We start from the raw sequence: 14,095 nt of genomic DNA, 5'->3' as shown, positions 1-14,095 counted from the left end.
GCTTTGTTAAAATACAATTTTGTTTCTTTCATCACATTTAAGAAATAATATATGTATAATTATGGTTGAAAACAGGGGGTATAGCTTGTGAACAACAGTGGCAATAATGTTGGCAAAGACTACCCATGATATAATCACCGTCTGAAGAAAGCTAAGGCTCAAGCGGTCTTTGTAGTTATAAAAAAAAAATTATTGGGCAAAGCGTTATATGTTTATGTATGTATATTTTCAAACATCATGTTTTTGATAGTTGAAATTGCGAGATCGAAACTAATTTGATTAATTCTTAAAAACTATAGCACTTCAAGCAAATATTATTTCAATGGACTCAGTATTACATCTGACTCATGACCATCTTTATGCCAGGCATGTGGGTTATGAGCAATTAAGTCAGATAAACATTTATATTCAAAATCTTACCAATGTTGTGCACACCCGGGCCTTTATAAAGGCACTGGACACTATTGGTAATTACTCAAAATAGTTTTAGCATTACAACTTACTTGGTATTACAAGCAGCGGAGAGCAGTTGATAGTATACATTGTTGTGTGAAACGGCTCCCTCTTTTTGAGAAAGAAGTCATTTCTCAGTAAAATATTTGAATTGATTTCGAGAACTCGCAAACAAGCAACTGGGAGCACACAATTTCATGTGACAAGTTGTTGTCTTCTTCCATTACTCGCAACTTCGACGACCAGTTGAGTTTAAATTTTAACAGGTTTATATTTAAGGCATAGTGTTGAGATATACCAAGTGAGAAGACTGGTCTTTGACAATTACAAAAGGTGTCTAGTGTCTATAAATACCTGTTTTGATTTAAGCATTGCTCATTTTAAAATTAGAGCGAAACCCTTTCTTCTGCATAATAGGCTACACAAAAATTCCGAATGCTCCCAATATTAATGTTATAGGTTGATACGTCAGTACTTCATTACCCAATATTTTCATTCACACACCCTTTAAATGCAGTTTTATTTTTGCAGGTTTTGACCTCAAATAATTTGTTTTGATTGATTTAACACACAATAATATTTTATGCACTCAACTTAAAATCGGAGCCATGCCATTTTCTCCTATAGTTGGCTGCAACTGGAATACGTTCCCGAGTGTTCCGGTATTAAAATGTTATAGATGGAAATATGTCAATACTCACCATTTCTGCCGAAGCTTGACACGTGGATTTAAAGGTGTGTGACTTGTCGTTTGTTGTTGATGTATAACACACATGCAGTTTTAATATGGCTAGTGGGAATCGGTCCTATACCATAGTCTCCGTGGAACTACACACAATTGGCTCTCGTAATGTATCTGCAGACGGAATGGAATATAGTGCACGGGCACTCAGCCCTAAAATGTCTTCGAATTTTAATCCTCTTGCATGTCTCACAACGTTTAATTCACGAGAAATTACAATTAGCCAAGTCAAAATTGGCTAAACCCAATGCACATCATCGTCGTGTCTCCGTCGCGCTGGGTACAATATTCTTAAACAGCTCTGCAAAGGAAAGCCACAGAAAACATAATCTTCCAAATGTCTCAAAGACTTAGTATGAAGAATACAGAAAGATCACCTGTCGCTAAATTGCAGCGGAGTAGAAAAGCTGCAAGTGAGGATTAACTCTACCTGATTCTTGCAGAATTGAGCAGTTACTTGAAATATTTCACTGACACACACATAATCGCTACATAATCGGTGTGCCCATATAGAAACTGCTGACTACCAGATTAAAAAAAAGGGTTATGACTTTCGATATGGGTCGCCCCCTTGTGTACAGAGCTTTCGACAACTCCATGGTGTACCTGTGTACTGCACGGTGACCTCCCAGCACAATCGTCATAATTTCGCCTGCTGTAAAATGAATTAGGCCCAATAGAAACTGAATATTGGAAGCCGTGGCCAATTTACTTGTAGGTTAGGCTTGTCCACCTGAAGAGTAAAATTTGACGTTTTGATCTTGCTCATTTCATGAGATTTCTTTCGGAACGGCTTGAAAATGGTGTGTCCCTGAATTTGAGCTGGGGAGTGGAGGGGCATGATACATTGCGTACATTAGGCCTATATATACGGCATAGTGTACGGAGAAAATCCACAAAATACACACATTGTGATGATAACAGTCTGTTTGTGTCAGCAAAATCCAGTGCCTGGTGAGCATATCTGTAGCTGAAATATGTCGTACAGCATTCTTTCAGATACGATTTGTTATTTCGATCTCTAAAAAAAACCAAAAAAAAAAAACCACTACATGTACCCTGGTCGATCCAAATGCACATGTCTTCTAAGAATTATATAATAGAACAAGAGGGCATAAAATCCTTTGTTACACGGCCAGACCAACAATATACAAGAATTTGTAACTTATGTGTCGTTCGAACCCGCGACCCATTTTAGAGCATGCATGTCTTTAAGCGCCAGGAGCGACTATTTCAAAGCATTGGCAAAGCTAAAATATCAATTTGAGCTCATCTCATGAGGTGCAGACATGCCCAGCAAGGTCCAATTTCGCAGTGATAACAACTCGATAAGCAAATTTTCGGGCTTACTGTGACAGTTCTCAGATGTAAGCGTGCTCTCCTATAATGTAAAATAGTGAAGAATTCACTCTCTTGTCCGAGTGCTGTCAGATTCGCTCTTTTGAGAGTGAAAGTCAATCTGTGTCACTCTTTTTGCGTGAAATTGGAACGAACTTCACTCGAAATCGAGTTGAACGTACCCGTCTTTCACTCCATAAAGAGTTGTCTATCACTGGCTCGTAGCAAGAGTGGTATATGGCGGACAAAACGAGTGGATTTTCACTCTTTTACATTTAGAGAATATTTCACAGGTTAGCATGGAAATTAGGCGGACATCTTGCACGTTCATCATGTTGTATTTGTTTTGACGCAATTCGTTTTCGTGCAGTAAGCACCCGAAACGTTGGCATTGAATTTTAAGTAGCTCTATGCAAATTGGGCCCTATGTTGGGTCCTGCTACTTACGATTACGTTCTCTGAAGGGTGTGGTACTGTATGACAAAGAACACCTTATGGGGTAGCATTGTTCCAGTGTCAAAATTTACCCCATAAATTGGAGTGTAAGGAGTATAAGGACATATCTTGCCGTGTGAGATCGTCCTTGATGACAAACTGTGATGTTCGCATAAACTGCTCCCACCACCTCACAACCCCAACCCCCTCCAATTATGGTCTTCCATAAGCTAGCACCAGAAGTGAAGCCCGTAAACATTGTTCCTATGAAATATACATCTATGACACTGTTTATTTTCTCATCTCCTAGCTGGATGATCCTTAAGCACACGGATAAAGCTTCACGCATGGTTGACTCTTTAATATAATAATCGAATGGATGTATTTGAGGCCAGCCAATCCTATTAGACAGTAAATCGAATCTTGTCTTAATTCCACTCGCCCGAGCATCAAAGTCAATAAGGCATTTGCTTCTAATACCAACGGTCGGACCTGTAACAACAGTGTAGACTTGGACGACCTTGCCTGTTGATTTTAGGCCCGCGGGTCAGTATAAAATACAGTGATGTCCCATTGAGCTGGAGAACAGATAAAACAATGAGAAAATTTAATATTATTTTTAAGTCTTCCCACACGCAGTAAAAAGTAAAAACCAAAACATACCTCAAAACACACTGACAAAATAACTTAAGCACATATTGGACACTGTATTTACTTTAAATAATTATTGTTAGCATCAACCCTTACTTGGTAAACGAGCAATGAGCTGTTGATAATACACTATGAGCGAAATGGCTCCATCTGATAGTGTTTGAGAAAGAGAAAATACTTCAGGCCTAAAGCCTTATAATCAGGTATATCTGAAAGCACACAATTTTGCGCAACAATGATGTTTTATCTTTTGGTATTCTCTTGTCTAAGTTTTCACCGTTGTTATTTTATGCACAAAAACATTTGTGACACACCAATATTTAGTATACTGGTACTCAATAGCTTAGATTATTATTAGTCTCCAGTGCCTTTAAAGGCAGTGGACACTATTGGTAATTACTCAAAATAATTATTAGCATAAAAATCAAAAACCTCACTTGGCAACGAGCAATGGGGAGAGGTTGATAGTACAAAACACTGTGTGAAACGGCTCCCTCTGAAGTAACGTAGTTTTCGAGAAAGAAGTAATTTTCCACGAACTTGATTTCGAGACCTCAAGTTTAGAATTTGAGGTCTTGAAATCAAGCATTTAAAAGCACACAACTTCGTGTGACAAGGGTGTTTTTTCTTTCATAGTTATCTCGCAACTCCCACGACCAATCAATCTCAAATGTTCACATGTTTGTTATTTTATGCATTATGTTGAGATACACCAAGTGAGAAGACCGGTCTTTGACAGTTAATACCAATTGTGTCCACTGCCTTTAAGCAAGTTCGTGTGGTTTTGGTATGAAATTTGGGCCCTGGTAAGAAACAGACGGAGTATTTCGCTCGTTTAATATACCATGACAGGAAATGTCACAACGGGGAATTTCTTTCAGATCTCTAACTATAGTTTCAGTCTTGTCAAACAAATTTAGCGAGTGTTCGGTGAGTGGTATAAGATGTTGTCTTTATCTATAGCAGTTTTAGTTGGTACAAAGCTGCAGTGAATGACCGTTTTTTCAGTTGAGCACTTGCCCGATCCTATCGTTACTTTTTGTTAGGACATCGGGGATAAATAATAATAATGGGTGCGTTCGTTTAGCTTCCCTGGGTCGACCCCGGTGTGTGGCGTTTTTTTTCCCCAGGACGAACGTGTGCAGATAATTACCCACGTTCGTCCTGGAAAAAAAAACACCACACACCCGGGCTACCTAGGGAAGCTAAACGAACGCACCCACTGTTGGTTTGACCATGGAGGTAGAAATACAACGATGTTGTTAGGTGGTTGTATTACTCAATAGGGATATATGCCTACTGTGTTTTCTCAAATTCCGAAGATTTTGGTAAGATACGATGTTTTACTATGAAGATACACAATGTTGCAATCCCTGCACCAAGCAGGTACAGTCATTGTATCCAGTAAAAATTACGGATGCCCGCGTTTGAATACTAACTCGGTCTTAATTAAATACTTTTGATGTTTTTCAATACAATGGCTTCTGATTGCCACCCATACCACGAAGAGGCTTCTGCATGACTGGCACTCACACGATGGACACTATGGGACAAGAGAGCTTAGTTAATCCAGAGGTCGCTGACCCCAAACTAAGCAATTAGAATTGGTGCGCTATGATTAAGTTGAAAGTGAAGATTGAAGTAAAACACGCTTATGTTGTTCACAAGTTCATCCCCGCGTTCATACATCAACCCCAAAGCAAAAACTTTGTTAGTTTTGGCCACTCCCGGAGGACATTTAGGCCGTTCTTGGCATTGGTCAAGGTGACGCCAATTAACATCTTGGAATTTTATAGCACCCCGCCCCACTTTTAAGTTGTAAATGCCCCCCCCACCGGCGCCGCCCACCCCCTCCCCAATAGATAGGTACCTGAATTGTTATTGTATGTTCTGGATTTTAGCCTATTAAAACGGGTACCATTCGATTAAAAAAGGGATAGGTACCTGTCTATATCATTGCATAGATAAGTTAAAAAATTGAGTCTGGCACCCAGTTCGGTTTACAAGCCCACAAAACGCGTATGAAAGTTTGGCATTCGCTTCGTAGTGTGTGTATCGAATACACGTGGTGGTTTCGTCGTCGGGTCCGGGTTTATTTTATCGCAGTAATTCCACTTCCAGTGAGAAACGGCTCGTGACAGATGAGTGATGGCTACCTCAAATTCGATTTCAGGATTCACAGGTAGATGACACGAATTGAAAGTTCCCGTTTTTTATTAAATAAAAACGTGCGTTATAAATTAATAACCATTCGTCCGATTTAATGAAACTCATCACATCAGTCAGTGCCGTAGAAAAGACAACTCGTCCTTTACTGTAGTCACATTAAAATCCAATCTGGAGCCAGCCCATTGCATATACATGAACTTCATATTCATTATTTGTTTATATTGCATTTGCTTGTAAAATATTAGGATAACTTTCCGCAAAGCGCCACCACTTTTTCACCCTTTTTTACAAAATAAAAAGGGATAAGGCCCTATCTCATTTGAGGTAAATTAGATACTATATTATTTCCATGGAGGAATTTATTCCTCCATGATTATTTCATATCAAATAATTAAAATGGTGGCGTCATACGGAAACTTTTCCAAATATTCTTTATTCACTACCCTGGGTTTTGTTTACTTGATTGGATTTGATATAATTAGTGAATTGAATTGAATTGAGTTGATCGTCATTGACGTCTTGAATACTGATATGATGCCTTTACTTTTTAGCTTAATGTGATTTGCTGGGACAACATGTATGGTAGTGGTAGTGTGGCCGAAAGTCGGGCATGTCGAGAGTCGAAGGGCTTTTAGTTTTAGTTTTAGTTTTAGAACAACCCAGAAACTTGCTACAAAACAAGTAATTATTTCATTGTTTTCTGTCATCTTCTTTTAGTTCTTCCAATCCAGTTGAACGTGAAGAGTAAAGCAGGACATGTTCTGTATTATAGAGAACACAGAGTGAGAGAAGAAGACCTCACTAAACCAGCGAACAGAACACTCTTTGTCGTCAATATTCCGCCTTTCTGCAACCAGGTAAAAAATCCAGCAATTTTCGGTGTAAAGACAATACTGCAAACGATATCTCATGATTTTGAGCCACTCAATACTAAGCCTGTGCGACTAGGATAGTAGTCGCGACTATTGATTGCTTAGTTGAGTCGCAACTCACTACCGTTTTTCAACTACTTGGTTAACCATGCCGATAGGGCTACTACAAAAATAGTCGCAATTACAAAAATAGTCACAAGTACCTGTTCGGTGAACCAAATTTGTCACTAATGACTATTCGCGTTCACATAATTTACTTATGACACACAGTCGGACACCAGTTACACAATCCTTTCAGTGTGAATTTTACTTTTTTGTCTGCGGCAAACACTATTATGCTGCAATGCATCTTGGGAATTAAAAAATAGTGGCGACTAGTGCCAAATTTGTGACTACTTGAGGTGCGACTAGTCAAGTAGTAAATTTCACTGTTCGCCCAGGCGTTGTTTCTTAATACTTTCACAATCTTGTGTCGAACAAAGATTGTTGGCTGATGTAGGTGGTGCCCCCCCCCTTATATTGTTGATGTCTTTGCACAAGGATGCCAGTCAGAAACTAGGGAGGACTTTATCTTTGTTAAATTTACTAAAAAGGTGTCTTGAAACTTAATAAGTTGAAGTGAAACACTCACTTTAATTTTTTTCAACCGCTTTTTCCCTTGTTAAAAAAAATCATAACACTTTGTTTTTATATCGAAGTTTCATTTAAAATAAAACAGATTTTAGTTTTTATAAAGTTTTGAAATTTGGAAATATAAAACATTTTTTTTCTTCATTTAATTTAAAGTGTGAAAGAATGATTGCACTTTTTGTCAACATTTTGTCTTAAATAATGAATTAATCTTTTGTTATTTGTGTAGGAATGTCTTGAGAGACTGTTTGAACATTGTGGGACAGTTGAGAGCGTCGTCTTGCAGGACAAACCCACATCATCACACACTTCATCAGTGAACTCCTCTAAGTATTTCACCTCTCCTTCAGAAAAGTCACAGGTAAGTCTTAACGAAATTTTCCTTATTCATGAAAGATTTGAAAGTGATGCTTGTTTGGAAATTCATGGTTAACCTGATACATAATTCCTTTCTTAATAGGGTTTCCAGTTTGCCTTTGTAGTATTTGAGAAGTCCTCGTCGTTACTCAAGGCGAAGCAGCTACCAAGCATGTTATCCAAGCCATTTTTGTTATCAACAGAGAATCGCCCTATCCTGACTGGTTACAAAAGTGAGTTTTCATTGGTGCATAATGCAGTGTACCGACAGGCTGTGTCTTGCTAGAGCGTCTTAAAACTCAAGAAAGCCTGCAGTCGATTTCACAAAATGCTGGGATTAATCCTATCTCGAGTTAGGACGTCGTCCTAACTTAGGATGGGTTCAATATGTCCAACGTCTATTGATACAATTATAGTAATAATTTGGGGGGGCTAATCATCCTTACTCACAGCTAAGAGCTGAATCGCTAAGGATGCTGCCTAAGATTAATCCTAGGTTTGGGAGAGTTTGGTGAAATCGATGGCAACAGGGACATTCCTTACAGAGCAATATTGAAATTGAGTACAGAGAACAAGACTCTGCTGATCAGAAACACCAGAGTTTGAATTCGGTGCTCTTACCCACTCTGCCTTGACACTTCCGACTTTGCAAGTCTTGCATGTATTTGAACATTGCGACTTGTATAAGTGTACGGTTTGTTTTTGTCACGCATACAGTTATGTACAAGTCCCAAAAAATATTAGAATTTTGGTGAGACTTGCTAGTTCTATAGACATACTTGTATCTGTTTAGAGAAGAATTGATGGTGGAAAAAGTTCAGATAAGAAGCTGTTATTCAAGTACATGTACATTGTGACTCCAAATGTTTCTTGGCCGCTCAAAATCTCCCCAAAGATTTACATGAACCTGAAATATCTTCACTGTTTCCTTCTCGTAAATGCAGAGTGGTGTTCGGAGTACTCAAGAGGTCGTCCAAATTCGGAAGATCTCCAAAAAGATATTGACGATTTCATGCAAGATCATGACACCAAAGTACATGAGGTAAGTTTATTCCATAGCTGATGGCAGGACATCTGTTAGTCCCTTTCATAAAAACAAAATGCTTACCATTAATAATAATAATATCAAAGTCTTATATAGCGCACGTATCTACCAATCTACAAGGTACTCAAGGCGCTGAGTATATACAAACTTTCAGAAAGATAGGTTATTGCAGTGATGAATTTAGAGACCCAATTAGATTAGCACGTAATAAGGATTTACAAGGTGCTACGGCACAGACAGCAGCCACAGCCAGGGACACTGGGCGAACCCCTTCTCTTTTTGACAAGTGCACTGGGTTCTTTTACATGCATTGCACAACACATGGGACCAACGGCTTTACGTCCCATCCAAAGGACGAAGCAATGGTTAGGTTAAGTGTCTTGCTTAAGGACACAAGTGTCACGGCTGGGGATTCGAATTCACACTCTGCTGATCAGACACTCTGCTGGTCATTGCAAAAGTCTGAAACCCATTGTATGGCATTTTTTTCTGCTGAAATTTGAACTGACACTCCACATGAACACAGGCTGTACGGCGTGCTGTTAATGAAGAATTCCCTTCGCAGCACTCTGAACTTGGACAAATCTGTTTAAGATAAAGTACGCAAGAGTGTGCCATCAATATATTCTGTATTTGTATTAGTACAATGCAGAGACCAAAAAACTGAAGAGAGAGATGAGTCTTCACTGTGTCTGCAGTTAATGTTTACAGGACTCAATTTAGGGAGTCGGGTTCGGTTAGCAGCAGTTCTGACATGCTTGGGACCGGTTCTGAAGAGCAGTTAGGGCTCGGGGTTGGTGATTCAGTGTCGGTCTTTTGAAATTGCAACCGACAAAGCGGGTACTCGGTTTCCGCAGACGACCAAGAGAACCATGTAACCACTCAAGATAAAGTCAACCGACTCCGCTTGGATGACGTTACTGTACCAGGAGATTTAAGTATCAGACAACTAAAGGCCAAAAAACAAAACATGTTAACTGTCCTGACATTTTGAAAAAATGATGAAGGAGCGTTTTTTTTTTTTTCCACTTATTAAAACAAATAAATAATCTTTTTCATCTGAAATTGTTCAAGTGAATCATTTCTTTTTAGTCCGACCATGTTTTTTCTGGTCTAAACTGATTTTTTTCTGTCCTTGATATAGGCTGAGAAGGAAAGCGAGGCACAAGAGGGCGTCCCAGATGACGAGGGTTGGGTGACGGTAACGAGGAAGAGCGCTAAGCCAGCCGTAGCAAGAACTGAAAAGAATCAACGACGACTACGAGCCAAGGAGAGGAAGAAGAGAGAGAAGACAGAGTTACTCAACTTCTATACCTTCCAAATGCGTGAGACAAAACGGGAGCGTAAGTTTTTTTTGTGATTTATTCCTGTAAACCCGGGCAAAGTTTCCGAATTGTATTTAGATTCAAAGCCTTTTTTTTGTCATTGGTGGTGACTTAAAGAAGGACACCAAGGTAAATTTCAGTTCTGTGTGCCTTGTCATGGTCGAGTGGTCTAGTTCATCTGGGGTCAATTTCACAAAGGTAGTCCTAACTTAGGACTAGTCCTAAGCAATGCTAAGAGATAGGACTGGTCCTAAGTTAGGACCAGTAACTCATCCTAACTTAGGACTAGTCCTATCTCTTAGCATTGCCTATCTCTTAGCATTGCCTAGGACTAGTCCTAAGTTAGGACTACCTTTGTGAAATCCACCCCTGGACCCAAGCTACGGTGTTTTCTGCAGCAAAGTTAGATTACCAATGTTGTTTCTTGGATACCTTTTGTCCCTCTGTTTTTAACTCCTAATTTAATTAGTTTAACCCTCTCAATACTAAACTATTATTAATTTTCTTTTTACATTTTAAGCAACTGCTGATGACCCAAACGTCAAGCACAGTTTCGTACACAACAGCATGCTTGTGTTCAGAGGCCTATTTGACAAACTCTATTCAAAACAGCTTGACTGAATTTTATTTTCTTAAAATCTTTCTATTTATTTGTAGATATTGCCGAGCTGCGCAAAAAGTTTGAGGAAGACAAAGTGAAGATAGCCGAGATGAAAGCTGCAAGAAAATTTAAACCTTTCTAAATCTCGCAAAAGGAAAGTGAGTTATTATATCTTCTGCAATCGTACTGCCGATAAGAGATGGCATACATTGGCTTCATGTACAAATTATATGATATCTCGTCCAGGAAAAAATCAAAGTGTATGAAAAGTTAGCAATAGCAGACGCACATAAGGCGTCAAAAACTGTTGTAGACTTTCATGTTGGCTTCCTAAAGGACCAAGTACATGTACATGACCCTGTTCAACGTGTAAACTTGTTCTTGTTATTAGGACACTTATTAATAAATTTTGTGTTGCTGTCTTAAGTATAAATGTAGTGAAATTTGAAGTACTCGTATTTGGAATTTGGTGTTCTGAATATCCTCAATGAATAATCTGGCAATTTGTAAGACATCTCACTAAGCTTGGGCGATATCGATTTATTTTGTTCACGATATATCGCCAACAATATATCGCGATATTCGATATGATCGCGATTAATTAAATTTGACATCATCAGTCTTCAAACTCCCAGTGAAAGTTGTAGAAGAGACAGTCATAGTATAAGAGAGGTGTTCTAATGACCTATTCTTCTGGTTTTACTCCAAGTGCAAGATGTCTTAGCTAGGAAATACACAGCGATATTGCGATTTTTTATCAATATCGCGATGTATCGCGATATATCGATATTTCGATTAATACCAAACCGATCCGATATTGAAATCGTTTCCAAAATAGTATCGCAATATTCGAGAATATCGTGGTATTGCCCAAGCTTACATCTCACACACAAAAATACCATCATACCAAGAATTCTACTCGATCCTAACCCTTGTCTAGCCTTGAGCAAGGCATTGGATTTTTTTTTTTTTAAATCTGTTTTTTGCTTAATCTTTTCATTCGCCTAAGCTACCAACCCGCCCCAAGCTGTGTGCACAGTGGCTGTATTGCAGACCCCCAGCCAGTAAACATTGTTAAAGAGAATAAGTGTACTTAGAAAATTTGGTGATGGCCATCTCTTCCTGCTATGCCACTATCCTGTACAAATCCTGTACAAATCCCTTAATTTTTATGGGGACTCCATAGTTGACGACAGTTCATAGGGTTTTCACATAAACCCCCGTTCCAAAAGCCATCGTGGCAAAACAGAATTCGGATGTGACTTTTCTAGACACTTATTGTAGTTTGGATATAGCTCTTTATGTCTTCATCTGTCTGAGAGTGGAATTTGGCAAAAAGTCTCTCTTCAGATGATGTGGGCTTTGTTGCCTTTTCAAATTTGGCATATAAGTTATTGCATTGATGCTTGGTGCGGCAATAAATTATCATCCGCTCAGACTCCATCTTCTTCTCTTGCAAATCCTTCAGCTTCCATTTGAATGTCTCAAATACATCGGTTTCCCGAACCTTGACCATAGTCAACTTGATGTCTCTACTGGGGGATTCAGCGATGACAAACGGGTTCCGAAAGCCAAGTGACTTGCATGTTTTGGCTCTTAGGGTGACAGTAGCAGTTAGCGCCACATCAGGCAATAGTTGATGCCACAAAGGACCACAGTTCTCCGATGTGTCCATAGTCCCCTCGAATTGCCTTGAATTTATTGTCACCGTAAATTCTAAAGTAATTGTTGTAATTGTTGTATATAAAGTCTGGGTTTTTAGTGCAGTGCTGCTTGTCTATGCATCTTCTCCCTGTAATCACTACCTTTAAGAAACTTTTAAGTAGACGTGATCGTCAGACCCTACTGTCAGTTTGGCCCTAGTCTCTGGCGCAAAACGTTCTTGGATAAGGCGAGAAGCAACCTTTCCTTGTTTGCCGAGTAGTTCTCTGATGGTCCGGTGAGTAAGTCAGGTGGCCCTAGCCTGACTGGTCATCTGTGTGCCCTCATCTTTCATTTGGCGACTCACAGGATTGGTGACGGTCGCTGGAATGGGGTGGGGGATGGCGACAGGCATCAATACACTGGCAGCCGGTTGCTGGGGTGTTGGGGACTCAAACCCCCTGATGATTTCTCTCTCTACGCTCCCCAGCTGAAGGCTGACCATGTCGTCCTGGTCGTCGGCCTGGAGTGCGGGTACTTCTGGTTCCGGGGATGGTCTCCTTTGTGATGGGCCAGGTTGCCTACTGCTTCCTCGCCCAGCCTGGTGTATTGTGTTCCAGTGACGGTCCAAGTCGTGTTTACAGTTGAAGCTTTGACTGCAATATGGGCACTGCATCCAAGTCTTCTTACTGGGGTGTTCTTCCTCAATATGTCTTCTGAGGATCGTCTGTGAGGTGAATTCCTTTTTACATTCCCCACATTTGTTTAACCGGGCAGGTCTTTGGTGTGATCGGCTTCGGTCTACCAAGAATAGCACGATATTATGGCACTTTGATCATCCAATGTAATTATGTCTCTCCTGTTTCTATTTGAGATCTCCATTGAATGGTAGGCTATCCTAGGATAATGAGTTTTTGAAGAGGAGTTTTCTAAGTACATACATCTAGCTGGATGTGGTGAACTTAGTGTTCTATGTATGGAAATGCTCCATGCACAAAAAATACTGGCACAATAATGTAACTAAAGTAGAAACCTTACTATACCAACTGTGCGTCAACTATCTTGTCCCTGTCCAGATCAATGATACTGTAGGCGCCAAATTTAGCTGAATAGCCAGGGCTTTTGGCACGACCGTCGTACCAAACGGTCCTGCTGCTTTCATTTCTGCCAGGAGGTCAGACAGTGTAGTCTTTCAGTAGCGCTCAACAGCTGGATGAAGAAAAGACTTCTGATGATTAAAAAAGGACATCTCGCTGATGGTGGCGATCTTCAAAAAAAAAATCGAAAATCCGGTAGTCTTGGCACAGCTCCCACCTGCAAACACAATAGCTGCAGAAAAAAGTAGATTAAGTGACGGTATGTTCCCATACCTAGGCTGGCTCTCCCAGGTCTGTGGTCTGATATTGCAGGAGTTTCAGGTCTGGTGTAAAGACAACTACATGTGTTCCAATGACCCGTTCCTTGACAACAACAATCATCTTAATGAATAATAATAAAAATGTATTTATAATGCACCAATTCCAGACAAAGCTGTTCAAAGCTGCATGACAATTTAGAATTGAAGTATAAAACCATTAAAAAACAATATTACACATTATTACAAAGAGAGAAGACAAATTCAATAAAGTAAACAACAACAAATATACATTACAATGATTAAAATGCAGAGAACAACCAGGAAAATTAGAAAAAGAGACAACCGAAATTAAAAGCTAAGAAGGTAGAAGTTGGGCGTTACTGTCCATGTAGGAATCGGGTGTTACTGTCCATGTAGGAATCAGGTGTTACTGTCCATGTAGGAATCAGGTGTTACTGTCCATGTAGGAATCAGGTGTT

The 14,095-nt window shown here is 39.6% G+C and overlaps 1 protein-coding gene and 1 pseudogene across 1 annotated transcript; one reads left to right on the top strand and one right to left on the bottom strand.

Moving 5' to 3' along the window:
• The first annotated feature begins 5,668 nt into the window (after positions 1-5,668).
• On the top strand, positions 5,669-12,330 carry LOC139944004 (ribosomal RNA-processing protein 7 homolog A-like). Its single transcript, XM_071940931.1, has 7 exons — positions 5,669-5,801; positions 6,506-6,645; positions 7,520-7,651; positions 7,751-7,880; positions 8,592-8,689; positions 9,837-10,035; positions 10,675-12,330. The coding sequence occupies exons 1-7, from the start codon at positions 5,768-5,770 to the stop codon at positions 10,758-10,760; spliced, it is 819 nt and encodes a 272-aa protein (XP_071797032.1). The 5' UTR covers positions 5,669-5,767; the 3' UTR covers positions 10,761-12,330.
• Positions 12,331-12,413: 83 nt separating this feature from the next.
• On the bottom strand, positions 12,414-13,094 carry LOC139944005 (uncharacterized; annotated as a pseudogene).
• Positions 13,095-14,095: the final 1,001 nt, after the last annotated feature.

This window comes from Asterias amurensis, chromosome 11, assembly GCF_032118995.1.
Source record: "Asterias amurensis chromosome 11, ASM3211899v1".
In the NCBI taxonomy this organism is placed as follows: Eukaryota; Metazoa; Echinodermata; class Asteroidea; order Forcipulatida; family Asteriidae; genus Asterias; species Asterias amurensis.
The sequence above is the reverse complement of the archived record's forward strand: the minus strand, read 5'-3'. Positions and strand labels throughout refer to the sequence as shown.

Bases quoted from the DNA above. Each gene is read 5' to 3' on its own strand.
- LOC139944004 (XM_071940931.1), top strand. From the start codon at position 5,768: ATGGCTACCTCAAATTCGATTTCAGGATTCACAG. The intron at 6,646-7,519 runs GTAAAAAATCCA...TTATTTGTGTAG, and splicing joins TTCCGCCTTTCTGCAACCAG to GAATGTCTTGAGAGACTGTT. The intron at 10,036-10,674 runs GTAAGTTTTTTT...ATTTATTTGTAG, and splicing joins GCGTGAGACAAAACGGGAGC to ATATTGCCGAGCTGCGCAAA.